Consider the following 15,544-nt stretch of genomic DNA (forward strand, 5'->3'; position numbering starts at 1 on the left):
GTAGTGTTCTTCAGTTAACTATCTTCCCATCCATACTTTCTTTTCCAGTTGTGCAATTACAGCTGACAGTCCCGGCTAGGGTCTATTCTACCTGTTTAACATTTTCTTGTTACTTTGTTTATTCTGCATGCAATGACTGGTCAGTAATATATAAAGATGGGTATGGCTTTACTACTGTTTTTGACAAAAACATAAAAGCGACTCTGTTAGCTCATAGCTGACTCTTCTTAAGCATTTGCTATGTCCTTGCTATGTGCTGTACTAATCTCTTGACATGGGGTGTCCAATGATTCTTTATAACAACCCTGTGACACACAGGAACTATTATTGTACATATATGGCTCAAATAAGAAACTGGAAGCAAAAGGAAGGGGAAGTACACACATCGAGGAAGAAGTGAAAGTAAGCACTAAAGACATACGGTCAACTCCAGTACCCACAGCACAGTTTCTACAAATGAAGAATTATGTTGCGTACAGAGAGGCAAAGGTTGCAATAGAGATATGCACCAGAGCTAAAGAAAGGGAAGTCTCAGGGATGGTTTCAAAGGGGAGAAGGATAAAATTTTGGTAATGCAGACTGGGGCGGGGGTAGACCCAGAGCTATATATTTAAGGTCAGCGATGACCACCAAAGCAGAAGAAGATTTTTCTTCTCAATTTGGCATCCCACCAGGGCAGAGTATAAAGATGTGAGGAACATTGGAGGCAGGCCTAGAAAGAAGAGGTAGCTCACAGAACTGAGAGAGAGCAGAAAGGCGAGAAAAAGAACCAAAGCTTCACAGGGAAAAATCAAAGATGGAGCAAGTTTCCAGGGCCTATGGAATTTTTCAATTGGGTCTTTATTATTAATCACAAAAGCTATCATGGTCTTTATGCCAAGCAAAGATTGCACACGTGATCTTAGCAACCACCCTTGAAGTATGTGTTGTTATCTGCAGAACAGATCTGAGGGTGGCTATGAGCAAAACCTAAACAGCAGTGGGTTGAGAAGTGACTGAGGATGTAGTCTGCTTTTGGAATAATAGGGATTGAGCCCCTCCTAAAAGCGAGTCAGTGTGCCAGTCACGTTAGCACTGTTTACTAATTTCATCCAAACAAAACTCTTAAAAGGGATGTGTTGTTATTCACCTTCTAGGAAGAAACTGAGATTTGGAAACCCTATTTTTGCCTATTTTCTTTTCAATAAACCCCACTCTGCTCCCAAAGAGGGACTAGATAGCTGCAACATACATTTACTGATGGCTTCACTGCACCAGGCCAGGCACTGTCCTAAGAACATTTACATGAATTGTTACACTGAAATGTCAGTTCAAATGCTAGTGTCATTACTATTATATTAGTGTGGTGATTGAGGGCCTTAGCCCAGCCATCAGACTCACTGAGTTTGGAGCTCAGCTCTATCATCTACCAGTGTCCTTTTGCCTCAGTTTTTTCATCTGTAAAATGGGCTTCCTTGTGAAAATTCTTTAAAGGTAATACACGCTGAAATATGAAGAATAACAAAGGCCTAGGACATAAATGTGGGGTGAAATGTTGGCTAGTAGTTTAATCACCATTTTACAGACGGGAAAAGAGAGGGCGAGGAAGGATCTCAGAGTTAGCAACTCTAAGAGCTTGCTCTGGATTCTGGGGTCTCCCAGAAGCCCTTGTGTTTCACCACCACCCACCACCAATCTTCAGAGGAACCTCTTGAGTGGGAATGAGTGAGTGGGATGCGTGTTTGTGGTGTGTTTGCTTGTTTATTTGTTTCTAAGATGGGATTGAGCCGTGATATGTTTGCGCTGGGGGTCAGGGGGATGCAAAGTGAAGAGGAGGAGGAGCTATGATGGGTAACTTCTTAGACAGACAGGATGGGATGACACCCCTCACAGGCACCGGGGCATGGTCCGCAGTGTTCATCAAGGGAGGAGGCTCAGGGAAGGAAGAGAGTATGGTGTTTTCGTCTTGGTTCTGTTAGGAATCAGAGGAAAAAGAAGCCAGGAAGAAGTTTATTTTCCTCTGCCCACTTGCTGGCCAAGTCACAGCCAATGTTCTTGAAGGGGATTAAAAAAATAAAATACCCAGTCCCTCCTACCCTTTCTTTCCTCCTGATCTTCTCCTTTCCCCCTCCTCTCCCCAACCCCCTCCACCCCTACTTCCTCTTCTCTCCCTCCGCTTGCGGGTTTGCGGCTTACTTCCCTTCCCTTCTTTCCCAGCTATAGCAGGGTCCAAGCTGCCTTCGAGAGAGAGGGCGAGAGGGCGAGATTGGCTGCGGACTGTACATATCAGCCAGAGAAGAAGTCTCTCTCTCTCTCTCTCTCTCTCTCTCTCTCTCTCTCTCTCTCTCTCTCTCTCTCTCTCTCTCTCTCTCTTTCTCTCTCTCTCACACACACACACACACACACACACACACACACACACACACACACACACACACACACACACACACACTCACTCACTCAAAACTCGGTCCGGCCGCAGCGCGGCTGCTCCAATCCCTGGAAAAGGCGAGCGAGCGCCCTCAGGCCCGCCGCGCGCTCCCCGCTCCGGCACTGCGCCCGACGCAGCGCTAGTTCCCGTCCCCAGCGCCGCGCTTAGGCCGGGTGTGCCCGAAAGCAAAGAGGGGAGGGAGGGTACAGACAGATCCTGAGAACACCCTGGCCACACACGCCGTGCCTTTAGCTCTTTCTCCGCGCCGGAGTGGAGGCTGCGCCTGCAGTGCCCCGCGCCGGAGGTCCGCACCGCAGCCCGGGAAGAGCCCACCTGCAGGTCCGCGATCTACCAGCGCAAAAAGTGGGGCTCCTCACTGTCCTGCTCAGGCAGTGTCCGGACTCCGGGAGCCCTCGCCCCAGCTAATTTGGAGTGCAACCCTCTGCTCGGCCACCGGCCCCTGGCGCCTTTGTAGTATCCCCCGCCACGCAGAGAGCGGGCGCGCTGCGGGGACCTCGCTATGGCCGGGACGCGCAGGCTGCTGTGTCTGTGGCTGGGGTGCTTCTGCGTGAGCCTGGCGCAGGGAGAGAGACTGAAGCAGCATTTCCCGGAGCTCCGCAAGGATGTGCCAGGCGACCGCACGGCAGGTGGTGGCTCGGGCCCCTTGTTGCAGCCGCACGACAAGGTGTCGGAGCACATGCTGCGGCTCTATGACAGGTACAGCGGTGGCGGCAGAGCAGAGGCGGCGCGGACACCAGGGTCCCCCGAGCGGGGTTCGCAACCCCTGCGCCCCCAGCCCCTGCGCGAAGGCAACACGGTTCGCAGCTTTCGAGCGGGAGCAGCAGGTGAGTGTCAGAAGAGCACTCTTTTTCGCAGTCCTGTCCCAGGTCTCTCCTTGGACCCCCACCCCACCCTCAGTCTCCTCATCTGCCCTAGGCTCTATAGGACTACCTAGAGACCTTCCCTCACCCTTCTCAGCTGCCCTTCGAGACCTTCGGTCCCGTCACACCCCGCACTTCGCCAGCGAGTAAGCCTAGTTGGAGAGTCCGAATTGGGAGGGAGAAGTAGAGGGAAGGGCGCGGAGTGGCGGAGGGTCGGCTGGAGGAACAGCGTGGGGAAGGGAAGGAGTTACCCCCCTCCCATGCCCAGCGTAGCCTTCCTGCCCTGGGGGGGGGGGGGTTGGAGCACCTCTGGGGTGCTTATGTTGATGTTTCCTAAGTCGGTCAGCGGAAATTCCCTGGAACTGGGCTTTAGCCATGTTTACCTAGAGGCAGATGTCATTGTATGCCAACCCAGGATACAGGAGAGAAAAGTCACACGTAAACTAGACGTCTTCCCCTAGCCTTTTAGACAATCGCTTCTCTAGACCTTGCACCCCTCTTAACTCGCGTCCTCTGTGTTACTATAGTTGACACTTTCTACTTGACGGCCCCCCCTTGGTGGCAAACACACAAACTAAACCAGGTGCTTAATGTATCTTTTAAAACCCATCTGGGCAAATAGAGGTGTACCATCCACCCTGGGAGGGGTGGGGGAAGCAGCCGTGGGTGTAAACACCTCTTGGAATCTGCCGATGAAAAATCTGCTCATCCCATTTTTCAACACACAGATCACTGTGGACTGAAATTCATGGCTTAACAAGGTTTCTCCTGGCCCCTGTGGTGAAGGGAATAATTTATGCTAACAACCTGCCTCCCTTGTGCTAACAGCTTGAAGGAAAGTTTCCTGGACACTAACTCAGTTTATATGCTTTGAGGATGCACCAGGCTTTTTTGTTCACTGCATTCACGATAAAGGGAAACATAACTGCAAAGCCTGTCTTCAGTGAATGGTTGAAAAATAGCCAAGAATCTTCAAGTACGGAGGCCATGCCTCATTCTCTATCAAGTCTGTCAGAATCACTAGAAAGAAATCTCCCAAAGCTTTGATATGTAGGACTCCTGGAAAAAAGGGAAAACCAAAGCATCCATCAAGGAAAGCCCTAAGTTGACACTGTAAATATACACTCTAGAGCTCATAGGCATATGACATTTACAATAAATGTGAATTATGCTTTCTGATGCAGAAATCTTTAGCTAGAATCTGAGCCGAACCAGATTTCACTTTCTTCTTCAAGCTGTGAGCATAATCTGTGAGGAGCTGGCCTCTGCTAAGGAAACAGAAACCTGTTCTGGGTTATCCACAGTACGCCAGCCACTTGAGGAGGCTGTCCTGACAGCTGACCACACCACTGAATGCTGTTTACTTTAGTGCAGCTCTGAGGGCAGAGCTCAAATGAAAGAGGGGTGTGGGACCAACAAGAAGTGGAAGAAGTTGGGTGGGCAAGGCAGGTGGATACATGAAAATGCTCAAATCACTCTTACCTTGATACTTCTTTTTCTTGGTTATATTCCTAGGGAGTAATTTTTGTATCAACAAGTTTCATTTTCATTGTGAATCACAGGGTTTGGAGGTAGAATGTGAGTTTGTTTCATTGACACATATTGTATAGTTTCTTTGTATGTTTGTTTTGGGCTGAGTGAACCATGAGTGGGAGATGGATAAGGATTTGAATGACTCAGGCTCCATATGTTTTTTGGCTTCAACTCATTCCGTGCACTATGATTTCAGTGTCTCTTATCAGCCTCACTGTAGTCGTATGCCATCAAATGATAAACTCTGATACAGAGGCCAGAAGTTCCCTTGAAATGATGAATTGCAGCTTCGAGCTTATATACAAGGCTGTGTGCCCTGATAAGAAAAGTAATCCCTTTAGCATCCTAGAGACTGTCTTAATGACTTATTCATCAAACGTAGACACTGGTTTTTGTGGAAGCTTAAGTGTCATGTTACTACATTGGAGACTCCTGGAGGGGTGGTTCGTGTTGGACCTCTTCCAAGAGTGTTTAGTTACTAACACACTAAAAAGACCTTATTATAAGGCAGTTCTGGCTCTAATAAGGCAGGACTCCAGGAAGGTGCTAAGGCTTTCATGTGTATCCTTCTCCTTTATCCGTATCAGCATTTTCATAACACCCTTCGTCTTGTGACATACGTTCTGATGTAGGTGAAAGATGCTGTCTCCATTAATAAATTAGATATGTTTTCTTGTCCATAGTGTTTAGATTTCACAACATATGGGCTTCTCTGTACCAATGGTGTTACAGATTATAAGGCAAGGTCAGGTGGTGTGCTGTGTGTGTGGAGTGGCTGCTGATCTGGCAGACTTGCCAAGTGCTTGTTCAGTCTGAGTTATAGCCTAAGACCCCTATTTGCTCCTTGGAACATACCTGATTAAAATTATTTATTGTTCTAAACCTAGAATATCTTTGGTTGAAATTTAGCTGCTGTGGTCTCCCTCTGATTACTTTCTACTTAAACCATTACTTGATGGTGGGTGGCATTCATCCTAAATACACTTTCTGCCAACCCCTTTTCTCCTCCCTCAACGCTATGCAGTTGTTGTGCCAAAACCGTACATTTGGAACACTCATAAGTCTTTTTGTGATGTGTAAGGGTTTACATAAAGATAGGTTTATCTTTCCTTTGTAAAAGGTAATTTACAAAATTACTGATGACAGAGAAGTTCAGCTTGAAAAAAACATACCATCTTGAAGGAAGACAAGAGGGATATGAAATCAGCTTTTATTTTAATCTTAATTTAAGTTGTCCTTGGCTACTATATAATTAAGGAAGAGTAGTTTACATGAAGTTTTCTCCTGGCTTGATCTTTTGAGATACATACTTTGTGTTCATTAGTTTCTCATCATTGCCATAGTCACTTAATTTTATCTTTCATAATCATAAATTTAACCTTTTCAGGAAAGTGATTAAAGCACACATGTTCTTATTAAGAAACTGTCATTATTTTAATTTATGACCTATAACTACAAAAAGATTGCATTTCAGTGGATATGTGTCACCTTTTTAAAAAAAAATCATACAGAGTTCATAGATAAAAGCTCCTTTTATCTATTACCTCAGGAAACTGAGGTAATCCCAACCCACTAGTGAATATTTTTCTTCAGTGAAAAAGGGAAGAGTCTATGACTAAAAATCTTTTTAAAAATGTCATTTGACATGTTTCTGAAGTACAAGCCTAAAATATAAGGCTTTACGAAAGGCATAATTAAGGGCTGAATGTTGACTTCCAGTAGGAGCCATTCCTGTAAAATACATGGCCTGGTAGGAAAGCATCATTTTTGATGAGTTTGATGGTAAGGGGATATAATAATTTTTTAAAACATAGTTAGCTTGAAATTTCTGACACCTAGAAACTAGGCCTGAAATTAAAGAGTACTTAGATTAGCTAACATTTTTATTCAAAAGACAATAGAACATCTGGAGAGGGGGAACTGGATATACAGCTGCTTTGAATTATACACTTCTTTGAATACATGATAGCCCTTAATGAAGTTTTTACTGTAATAGGCAAGACAGCTTTACAATCTCTGACATTTAAAGATCCATAATACCATGAATTCTTGATTATCCATGCTAATGGAAAGGAGAAAGAGAATGAGTTACATAAAAAATAATTTAAATTTACCTCTTTAGTATAATTAGACACACTCAAAGAGACCCAGAGACCATGCCAGTCAATGAAAAACATCCCTTAAGCAGATAATTCACTCAGGGAATATTTGTACATTAAAAATATATACATAATTAAGAATACAGTAAAAGGATTACATACATTTTATCTAAGCAGTAGAAGAAGTTTATAAGCATTTGATTGACCTAATTCAATCAATTCAGGTTTTTGTCAAAATTAAATACGGATAGGAATGTCAAATATGCTTGTAAGAATTTTGAAATTATACAATCTTATATTTGGAAGAGGCTCCAACCCCTTTCTTATATAGAAGAAGAAATGGGTAATCATGATGTATATGCCAGACAACTTTCAAACATACTAAACTCATCTCAAAACTTACTATTTCTAATATTCTGATCTAATTTTCTAGGAGAAAATTTGGTAAAAAGGGGTCTTTGGAAGATATTCACATGTCATAAAATTGGGTGCCATGGTCAAATAAGTTTGGAAAAAATGATCAGTTTTCTTTCTCATGGGACCTTTCAGGTCCTTTAAATGCTAATGACTTCCCTTAAGATTGGGTCACTTTCTTCCCAAGAGAGCATCTTAGAGAACTGTGGTTCTAAGATATCTAGTTGGGGACACACTGGTTCCCCCTAATTTCTCAAGAAAGAAGATATGCAAAATTCAAGTGAAAACTGTCTCATTTACATTGTTATTTTTTGGACTGGGGTCCAATTTGCATTGCACCATCTTCCTGTTTTTATGGTTTAAACTGTGCAGGTAACTTTATGAGTCTTTCTGTCATTACATTTCATTTTCCCTCTTTCTTTATGAATTATTCTTCATTGTTTTCTTCTATAGGTTTAATATTTGCTATTTTACAACTAGCATTATTCCTTCAAAAGAAAAGTTACTTTATTTGTGGAAAAATTCACTAGAGATCATACACATCCCTTGGTTAATGTTTCATCACCATTAATACCTTGATTAAAGACACATTTACTCAATACACCTATGAAATCCCTTATATAATCCCCATTGTTTGTTGTATTTCTTAGATATAATAAAAATTATACCTATCAAAAAGCCTACTGAAAATTATTAACTTTGCACATACTTTCTATTCACTAGTCAGGATTTTTGTGCTACAACATCAGAACTTTTCTCCCCAAAGTTTGATGGTTTTCCCATCTATTCATTTTCTATATCCTAGTAATCAGTATCTTAATAACTTTTTTCAGTGGTAGTAGTGGAAAGAAGTTTGGCATCACAAATAGTCTCATCTTGAGCTTTCCTAGGCCAAGTTTCAATTCAGAATGAATCTTTAAGATTATGTTATGAACCCATGAAAATAGAATTTTGTAATGGAAACACTGACATACTTTTAATCAAGTAACACAAGTATACCAGGATAATATCTACTTTGGACAGTAGTAAAAGATGACAATGTAACCGAAGAGCCCTCATATGTGGAATATATTTAGAAATCCAGAAAATTGCTAGTCTATTCACATGCTACTAGTGGTTGTGTCCTAGCATATTGGTACATAAAGCAGTACCTTCGGTAACACACATTTTCAGGGGTAATATTTTTAAAAGCATGGCTATCTCTTTATGTAAAACATCCACACATAGGTCATAGAACCAGTTGATCATGGTGTGTTTTGGTACTCCTTCAATGATCGACCTTCCTTTAAAATCCATCTTTTCTTGATAACGAAACACAGTAAGTCCAGGGCCTTGATTTTATTCAGGCATACTATGAAAAAAAGTTTTTGGACAAACCGATCCTACTGTATCACTAGCTTCAGTAAGTTCTGACTTTAGTGAGTACGGTTCTGTCAAATATTTCTTTTATAAAATTATTGTATCCAATGGTTTTAGAAATGCAGAATTCTTTGTCCAGTCCTCTGATTTTACAGTTAAAACAGATGAGGCCCAATATGATGTTATTTGCTTTTCTTTCAAAGAAAACTGTTATTGCATGGAACTAAAGACCGTTAATCTAAAGACCGTTTGAATTGAGTGTAATTGCTGTACTTTGGAGTGGGTTAAGAAAAATGGTTTTCAAGTAGAGAAGAGAGTCTTGGAGTTTTAATGTTTCAATTACCTGAGGCTAAGAGTTAAGAGATCTAAATGCTAATCTTGGCTAAACTGCTAATTAATAAAGTCATGTAATATTGGCAGGCCTGGTTTCGCCATCTATCAAATGGGTTAAGTCATACCTACTGTACCAGTCTCACAGAAAGTTGGCAAAACTCATTTAAGAAAATGAATGTGAAAATGCACTCTAAGTTTAGAAGCCCTGGGTAAATGAGACATTCTTAATATTTTAAGATTATAATATCGTAATATTCCATCCCTTTCTAGCTTCCCACAAAACCTTAAACATGAATAACATGTTGATCATGTGCAGTTGTTTAGAGCACAAAGGACACATCTGGGTGGCAATGTAAATAGAAAGAGATGGCAGTCCTCTTGTAACACAATCTATGACATCCCAAAACTACATTCAAGAAGTTACTCTTCCTGTCCTGACCTTGGTGAGTTGCAGAGTTGCACCTTTTTGTAGTGAGCTCTTGAAGTTCATTGTTCTCAAAGTATGGCCTCTGGATTAGCAGCCTTAACATTGCCTGGGAACTTGTAGAAATTCTCCAGTCCACGCAAGACCACCTGATGAAATGCTAAGGATGGAGTATAGAAATCTCTGTTGTGGCAATCAAGGTGATTCTGATGCATATCTGAGAGACAATGCTCTATGCTCATGTCATTAGAGTTTTGAGTACATATCATAACCAGCGTCTAAAATCTAAGATTGATTAACATGCAAATCCTGGCCTTTTTAGTGGACCTGCCCATGAACAAATGGTTTATGAATTTATAGACTGGTAAGCTTCTTTCACTTTGGAAGATATATCACTATCTTTACGACAGTTTTTGCCCTGGAGAGGGCTTCAAAGTAAGTTAACCAAGACTTCTTACTTTTCTTTCACAGCTGCAGAGAGTATGAGGCCTAATTGACTTGCTAGAAGGAGGATGATGGGAGCAGGGACCTGTAAAGCTAGTTTCTGGAGGGCAAAGAGTATATCTCATTTCCTTCTTGCGTTCTGAGGACCTGGCATAGTTTGCCACATGGCAGGTACTCAGTAAATATTTCGGCTGAGCTGAATTAGATGTTGAAGGGGCTAGATAAGAAAAGATAAGTAGAAAAAGCTATCAGCCAGGCACAGGATCCTTTAAAATTTAATTTACCATGAAAGAATTTCTCACGAGGCATTTTACTATGTATATGTTGAATGGAAATACTATTTTACTTTATATACACTGTTCTAATAATGCTTCTTTTCTGTTGAACTGGAAGGAAACTCCACACAGTACTTAAACCCAAGAAGGGCTTTTGCTGACTTTGGGAACTTGAAACTACTTGAAAGTTTTTTCACTTCGGTGTGAAGTAGGAAACACTTTTGAATCTGGTAAATTTACACATTTGTTCATTCAACAAGTTTAACAAATATTTTTCAGGATATAAATGCTCCATTCTGTGCGAAGTACTAGGAGTTCAAAGATTTATAGGACATGGGTCTGCCCTCCACAAGCTCACAGTCTTGGAATGCCCTTGGGTGGAGGCTGAGTAGATAAACTGATTAATGAACATTTTGCTCTCTTCTAGAAAAACATACATTATATCATCTTTGGCCATGTTTTACTTTGGACGTAGAGAATGGCTGTTTTGAGATCCCATAAAACTCAGTCATTTGACTGGGACTCTGCAAGAACAGCAGAATTCTATGACTCGGTGTACTTTGTAGAAACACTCCATTTTGCCTTTGCCTGAAAGCTGGGGGTGGGATAGAGAAACTGCAGTTGTGACTCAGTATCTGCAGCAAGTATTTTGCAGGTGACCTCGAGTGCATATGGCCCCATCCTAGGCACCCCTAGCATTTCTAGCAGCTGTACTTTGTTTGGAGAAAGAAGTGGGGAAAACATTGTTCTTAGTTACATATTTTCTGTGTGACTAAAATGTTTTCCCTGCTTCCTGGGGATTTAAGTAATCATCAGGATTTCATTTAGCCTATTTCTTTTAAAATCAGACTTTACATAGAAAGCTTCCCATTGTATGTTCTAATTCCCTTTGAAAATGTTGTGTGTGGGCTAGCGCAAAGGTGAACTTCCACTTACCATCTACTCCTCGAGAGGAGCTGAACTGTTGCAAGAGTACAGCTGGTCCTCAGTCGCAGTTTCCTCCCTGAGTCCTCGGTGCCGTTAGGTGCAGGTGTCTTTGTTTTCAGATAAAACCATAAATAAGGCTTCTGTCTTTATTTCGTCATTGAACTCCTAAAGCGTTCCATCTAGCTAGTTGCAGACCTGGGTTCCTCTCCAAAATTGATTGCTAACTAACTGGGTAACTGCTGTGGTCCTTCATTTTTGCTTTTCTATTAATGAGTGGGCCAGACTAAATCTATGTATTCATAAAAGAAACATTTACTGAGCACAGCTGAAGCGTTAAGCCCTACGCTAGGGGCTGAAGAGCCTGGTGTTAATTACTACAGGGCCTTGTCTTTAAGGAGTTTATGGTCCCAGAAAGGCACAACAGTGTGATGAAAATGGTAATAGAGACAGGATCCAAACCGAAGGAGTGGGTTGTCATGACAAGCTTGTTTTAAGAGGTGGTGCCTGTCTTTTGCCTTAAAAACCAAATTTGGAATTCAAAGAGAACAAAGGTTGGATGAAAGCCTTTCAGGGAGAAGCAGCAGCAGGTGCAAAAGTCCTAACAGGTGTGCAAAGGGGAATACGGCTTGTTCAGAAACTCACCTCATTGCTAAACCCCTTTTCAATTCACAGATATTATGACTCTGGAAAATTCAAAATAAGATTATAAAGCCAATGGCAAATCCTAACTAGACTGCGGTAGGTGTATCCCCAACAAGGAAAATCCAAGTTTGTGCCAATGCCAGCAACCGTGAGAAAACAGCACCACCTATTGGTAGTTACATTTTGGCATTGAAAACATTTCCATGGTAAGAGCTGGAAATAAAGCCTGTTGAAGTTCCTTGCAAGGGATCTGTGAGGTTATCTAGTCACCTTTCACACCCGTCCTACTATAAAGACATCCTCCTGTAATAATCTTGAATTATGATCATCTATCTTCTGTTGGCCTAGTCCCACAGATGGGTCTCAATGTCAGGCTAGATGCTTAGGAGGTCATGACTTACACTGGCCTGGATTCTGCCTCCGTTCAGCTATCTCCTTTATAACCCAGTCTCATCTTTGACACTGGAAAGGGAGACACTGACCTTTCTGAAACCCCTCAGGTATTAGCAAACCATTCTCATGCCATTACTAAACTGTTTTTAATTCCTCCAGGCTGTGTATTTTCTCTTTATTCAACTCAGACTTCGTTTTAAGTTTCTAGACTCTCCAACATCTTGATTACTTTCCTAGTTGCTCTCTTCTATATTAATAAAATGAGAGCACCTGGAATTAAGCATGTAACTCTAGATATAATTGGATTGGTATGGTGTACAATTAGTGTTATTTTCTGGTACCCAAAGACTATAAACAGCCTAAAACTGCATAAGCTGTTGTTTTGTAACCTGATACAACTCATCATTTATTTATATTATTATTGTATCAGTTCTTATTAATCAGAAAGTACAACTTGGGTTTCTGAGTCAATAATTCCATATATATATTTATATTTATATATATATCACAATATTTCAGAAGAATAGGGAAAGTGAACACTAAAGTACTTTTTATTCACTATTTGAACATGGCTATCTATGTCCATGGATAAATCTCTGCTACAATTCATGGGGAAGAGAGAGGATCCTACTGAAAAACTGTTATTAAGCATAGGAAGGGACTCATTTGAAAAGTTATATTAATGTAAAATCTAAAAATAATCATGAGAATAATTGAATAGATATTATCTTTACATATTTCTACTTGCAAGGAGGTATTATCTCATTTTTATTTATTTCCTCATACTCATTTGCTCAATTCCATGCAATCCTCTAATTACTGTTTTTGTCCATCGTAAAAACTATTTGTTGGGTTGTTTGGGGGGAAAGAACATTGACTTACCCAGAAATTACGTGCTTTAAAGTCAGAGAAGGTAAAAATAATATGTGTGTTAGAGAAATCAAGGAATGTTTTGTGGAATGGTTAAGATTTTGAGCTTATTGTTTAAAAAACTGGGGGAGGAGGGAATCTAGAACAGGTAGGGATCCTGCATTCCTGGGTAGAAATGGTACAAGAGCAAACGGCATCAAGTTAATTTTAATAATATATTATATTTTAAATGGTCTGCACCTGATTCTGAAAGGGGAAGGGTCCCCCACTCCAAGGAGCAATTCTTAGACACCAGCGGAGTATCCAGGAATTCAACTCCATTCTGATACTACCGTGTTTCCCCAAAAATAATACACCACCTTGGGTCAGGAGCCAAATGTGCAGTGACCATTCCTTTTCTGCACTTAGGCAGCTTATAGTATGTCTGGTAGGACTTCAAATAACGAGGTTAATTGGAATATTTTTATAAGTTTCCATTTAAAACATTGGAAATATTGCGTATGCAAAAGTTTCCTGATATCCAGCTTTGCATCCTACTGGAAAGTGTTCCTTCTATCCCCTTCCCAGCACCCCCTTTTCCTTTCATTCTTAAAAGTCTGGTTCAAAGATTACCTCCTCCTGGGGGGTCCTTTGACAGCAAGTTGCATCATCATGGTAAAACTATCTGCATATAGCTTATTAATATTTTCCCCCTGCCAGTGTGGACTACAGTGGTCATTTGTGCAGCCCTGAGACCCAGAACAGGATCCAGCACCCAGTAGGTCTATAATTCATATTTGTTAAGCAAAACATTTGTTTTGCTTTGGTTCCTGTTCTTTCTTGGTTGTAGGGGATGTTTATGTGTAATTCACAAATAACACAACTAAAGCTATAGCTATAATCTCTATGCCATAAATCACTATTGCGAAACTGAACGTTTAACTCTGTTTTAAAGCAGTGTGTTGATCTTAGACTTTTGATTGCAGAGTGAATCAATTAAGTACAACTGGAGGAAAAATTAAAAAGTAATCACCAAAATTGTCTTTATCTAATATGTCCTTGATAAAGGAAAATATGTTGCGTTCTAAGAAGGGAATTTTTTTGCCCAGTTTACTTTTTGGTTCGCATATTCAAGTTTAGCAAAATCCCAATTCTTCACTACATTTGGGGGGGGAAGATGCCTATTTTCTTTCCTTTTGGAGTATATGACTACTAAAACTGGTGGTTATTCTAGACTACCACTATCCAATAGAAATTTACTTTGAGCCACAAATGTAAGCCACATATGTAATTTTTAAATTTTAGTGGCCACGTTTAAAAATATGAAAAGCAACAGGTCAAATTACTTTTAATAATATATTTTAAACGGTCTGCACCTGATTCTGAAAGGGGAAGGATTCCCCATACCAACAAGCAATTCTTAGACACCAGCCGGGTATCCAGGAATTCAATTCCATTCTGATACTACCGTGTTTCCCCGAAAATAAGACCTAGCCAGACAATCAGCTCTAATGCGTCTTTTGGAGCAAAAATTAATATAAGACCACTATCATATTATATTACATTACATTACATTACATAAGATCTGGTCTTATAGTAAAATAAGACTAGGTGTTATGTTATATTATATTATATTATATTATATTATATTATATTATATTATATTATATTATATTATATTAAAGACCCAGTCTTATATAAGATAAGACCGAGTCTTATATTAATTTTTGCTCCAAAAGACGCATTAGAGCTGATTGTCCTGCTGGGTGTTATTTTCGGGGAAATACGGTATGTACCTGGAGGTAGCATCAGATTTCACAGGTTAAGGGCTCAGACCTCCCTCCACTTCAGACATTAATCACAAGCCCAGGTTATTACCTATGCTTTTGACCAACTGGCTTCAGATTGGAGGCCCCTGTGACCCCTCCTTGGGTTTGATTAATTTGGTAGAGAGGCTCACAAAACTCAGAAAACCCATTTACTCACAAAATTACCAGTTTATTATAAAAGGATATAGCTGATAAACAGACAAATGAAAGAAATGAATAGGGCAAGGTACATGGGAAGGGTATGAAGCTTCCATGCCCTTTCCAGGTGCTCCACTTTCCTGAAATCTTCACATGTTCACCAACCTGAAAGCCCTTCCAAACCCCCTTCTTTTGGGTTGTTATGGAGGCTTCATTATATAGGCATGACTGATTAAATCATCAAGCTTTAGTGTTAGCTTCAACCTTCAACCCTTTTCCCCCTCCCCAGAGGAGTCAGGAGGCTTGGACGGAAAGTTTCCAACACTCTAATCTCTGGGTTTGTTCCCCTGGCAACCAGCCCCATCACTACCTGACCTCCAAAAGTCACCTAATTAACATAACAAAAGACACCTTTGTAGCTCTAATACTTAGGAAATTCCAAGGGTTTTAGGAATTCTGCCAGAAAAAGGAGGAAGACTAAATATACATTTATTATTATAAATCACAATATTACTATATTTAACCTAATATATCCATATATTATCATTTCAACATGTAATCAATATAAAATATATTACTGTGATATTTTACATT

General features: G+C 40.6%; 1 protein-coding gene across 1 annotated transcript in view; it reads left to right on the forward strand.

Moving 5' to 3' along the window:
• The first annotated feature begins 2,410 nt into the window (after positions 1 to 2,410).
• Positions 2,411 to 15,544, forward strand: part of BMP3 (bone morphogenetic protein 3) — a 28,634-nt gene continuing 15,500 nt past the window's right edge. Inside the window, exon 1 of the mRNA XM_033106674.1 lies at positions 2,411 to 3,255. Coding sequence (XP_032962565.1) covers positions 2,931 to 3,255 — 325 coding nt within the window. The 5' untranslated portion in view covers positions 2,411 to 2,930. The remainder of the gene's footprint in view (positions 3,256 to 15,544) is intronic.

Source organism: Rhinolophus ferrumequinum, chromosome 5, assembly GCF_004115265.2.
Source record: "Rhinolophus ferrumequinum isolate MPI-CBG mRhiFer1 chromosome 5, mRhiFer1_v1.p, whole genome shotgun sequence".
Lineage (NCBI taxonomy): Eukaryota > Metazoa > Chordata > Mammalia > Chiroptera > Rhinolophidae > Rhinolophus > Rhinolophus ferrumequinum.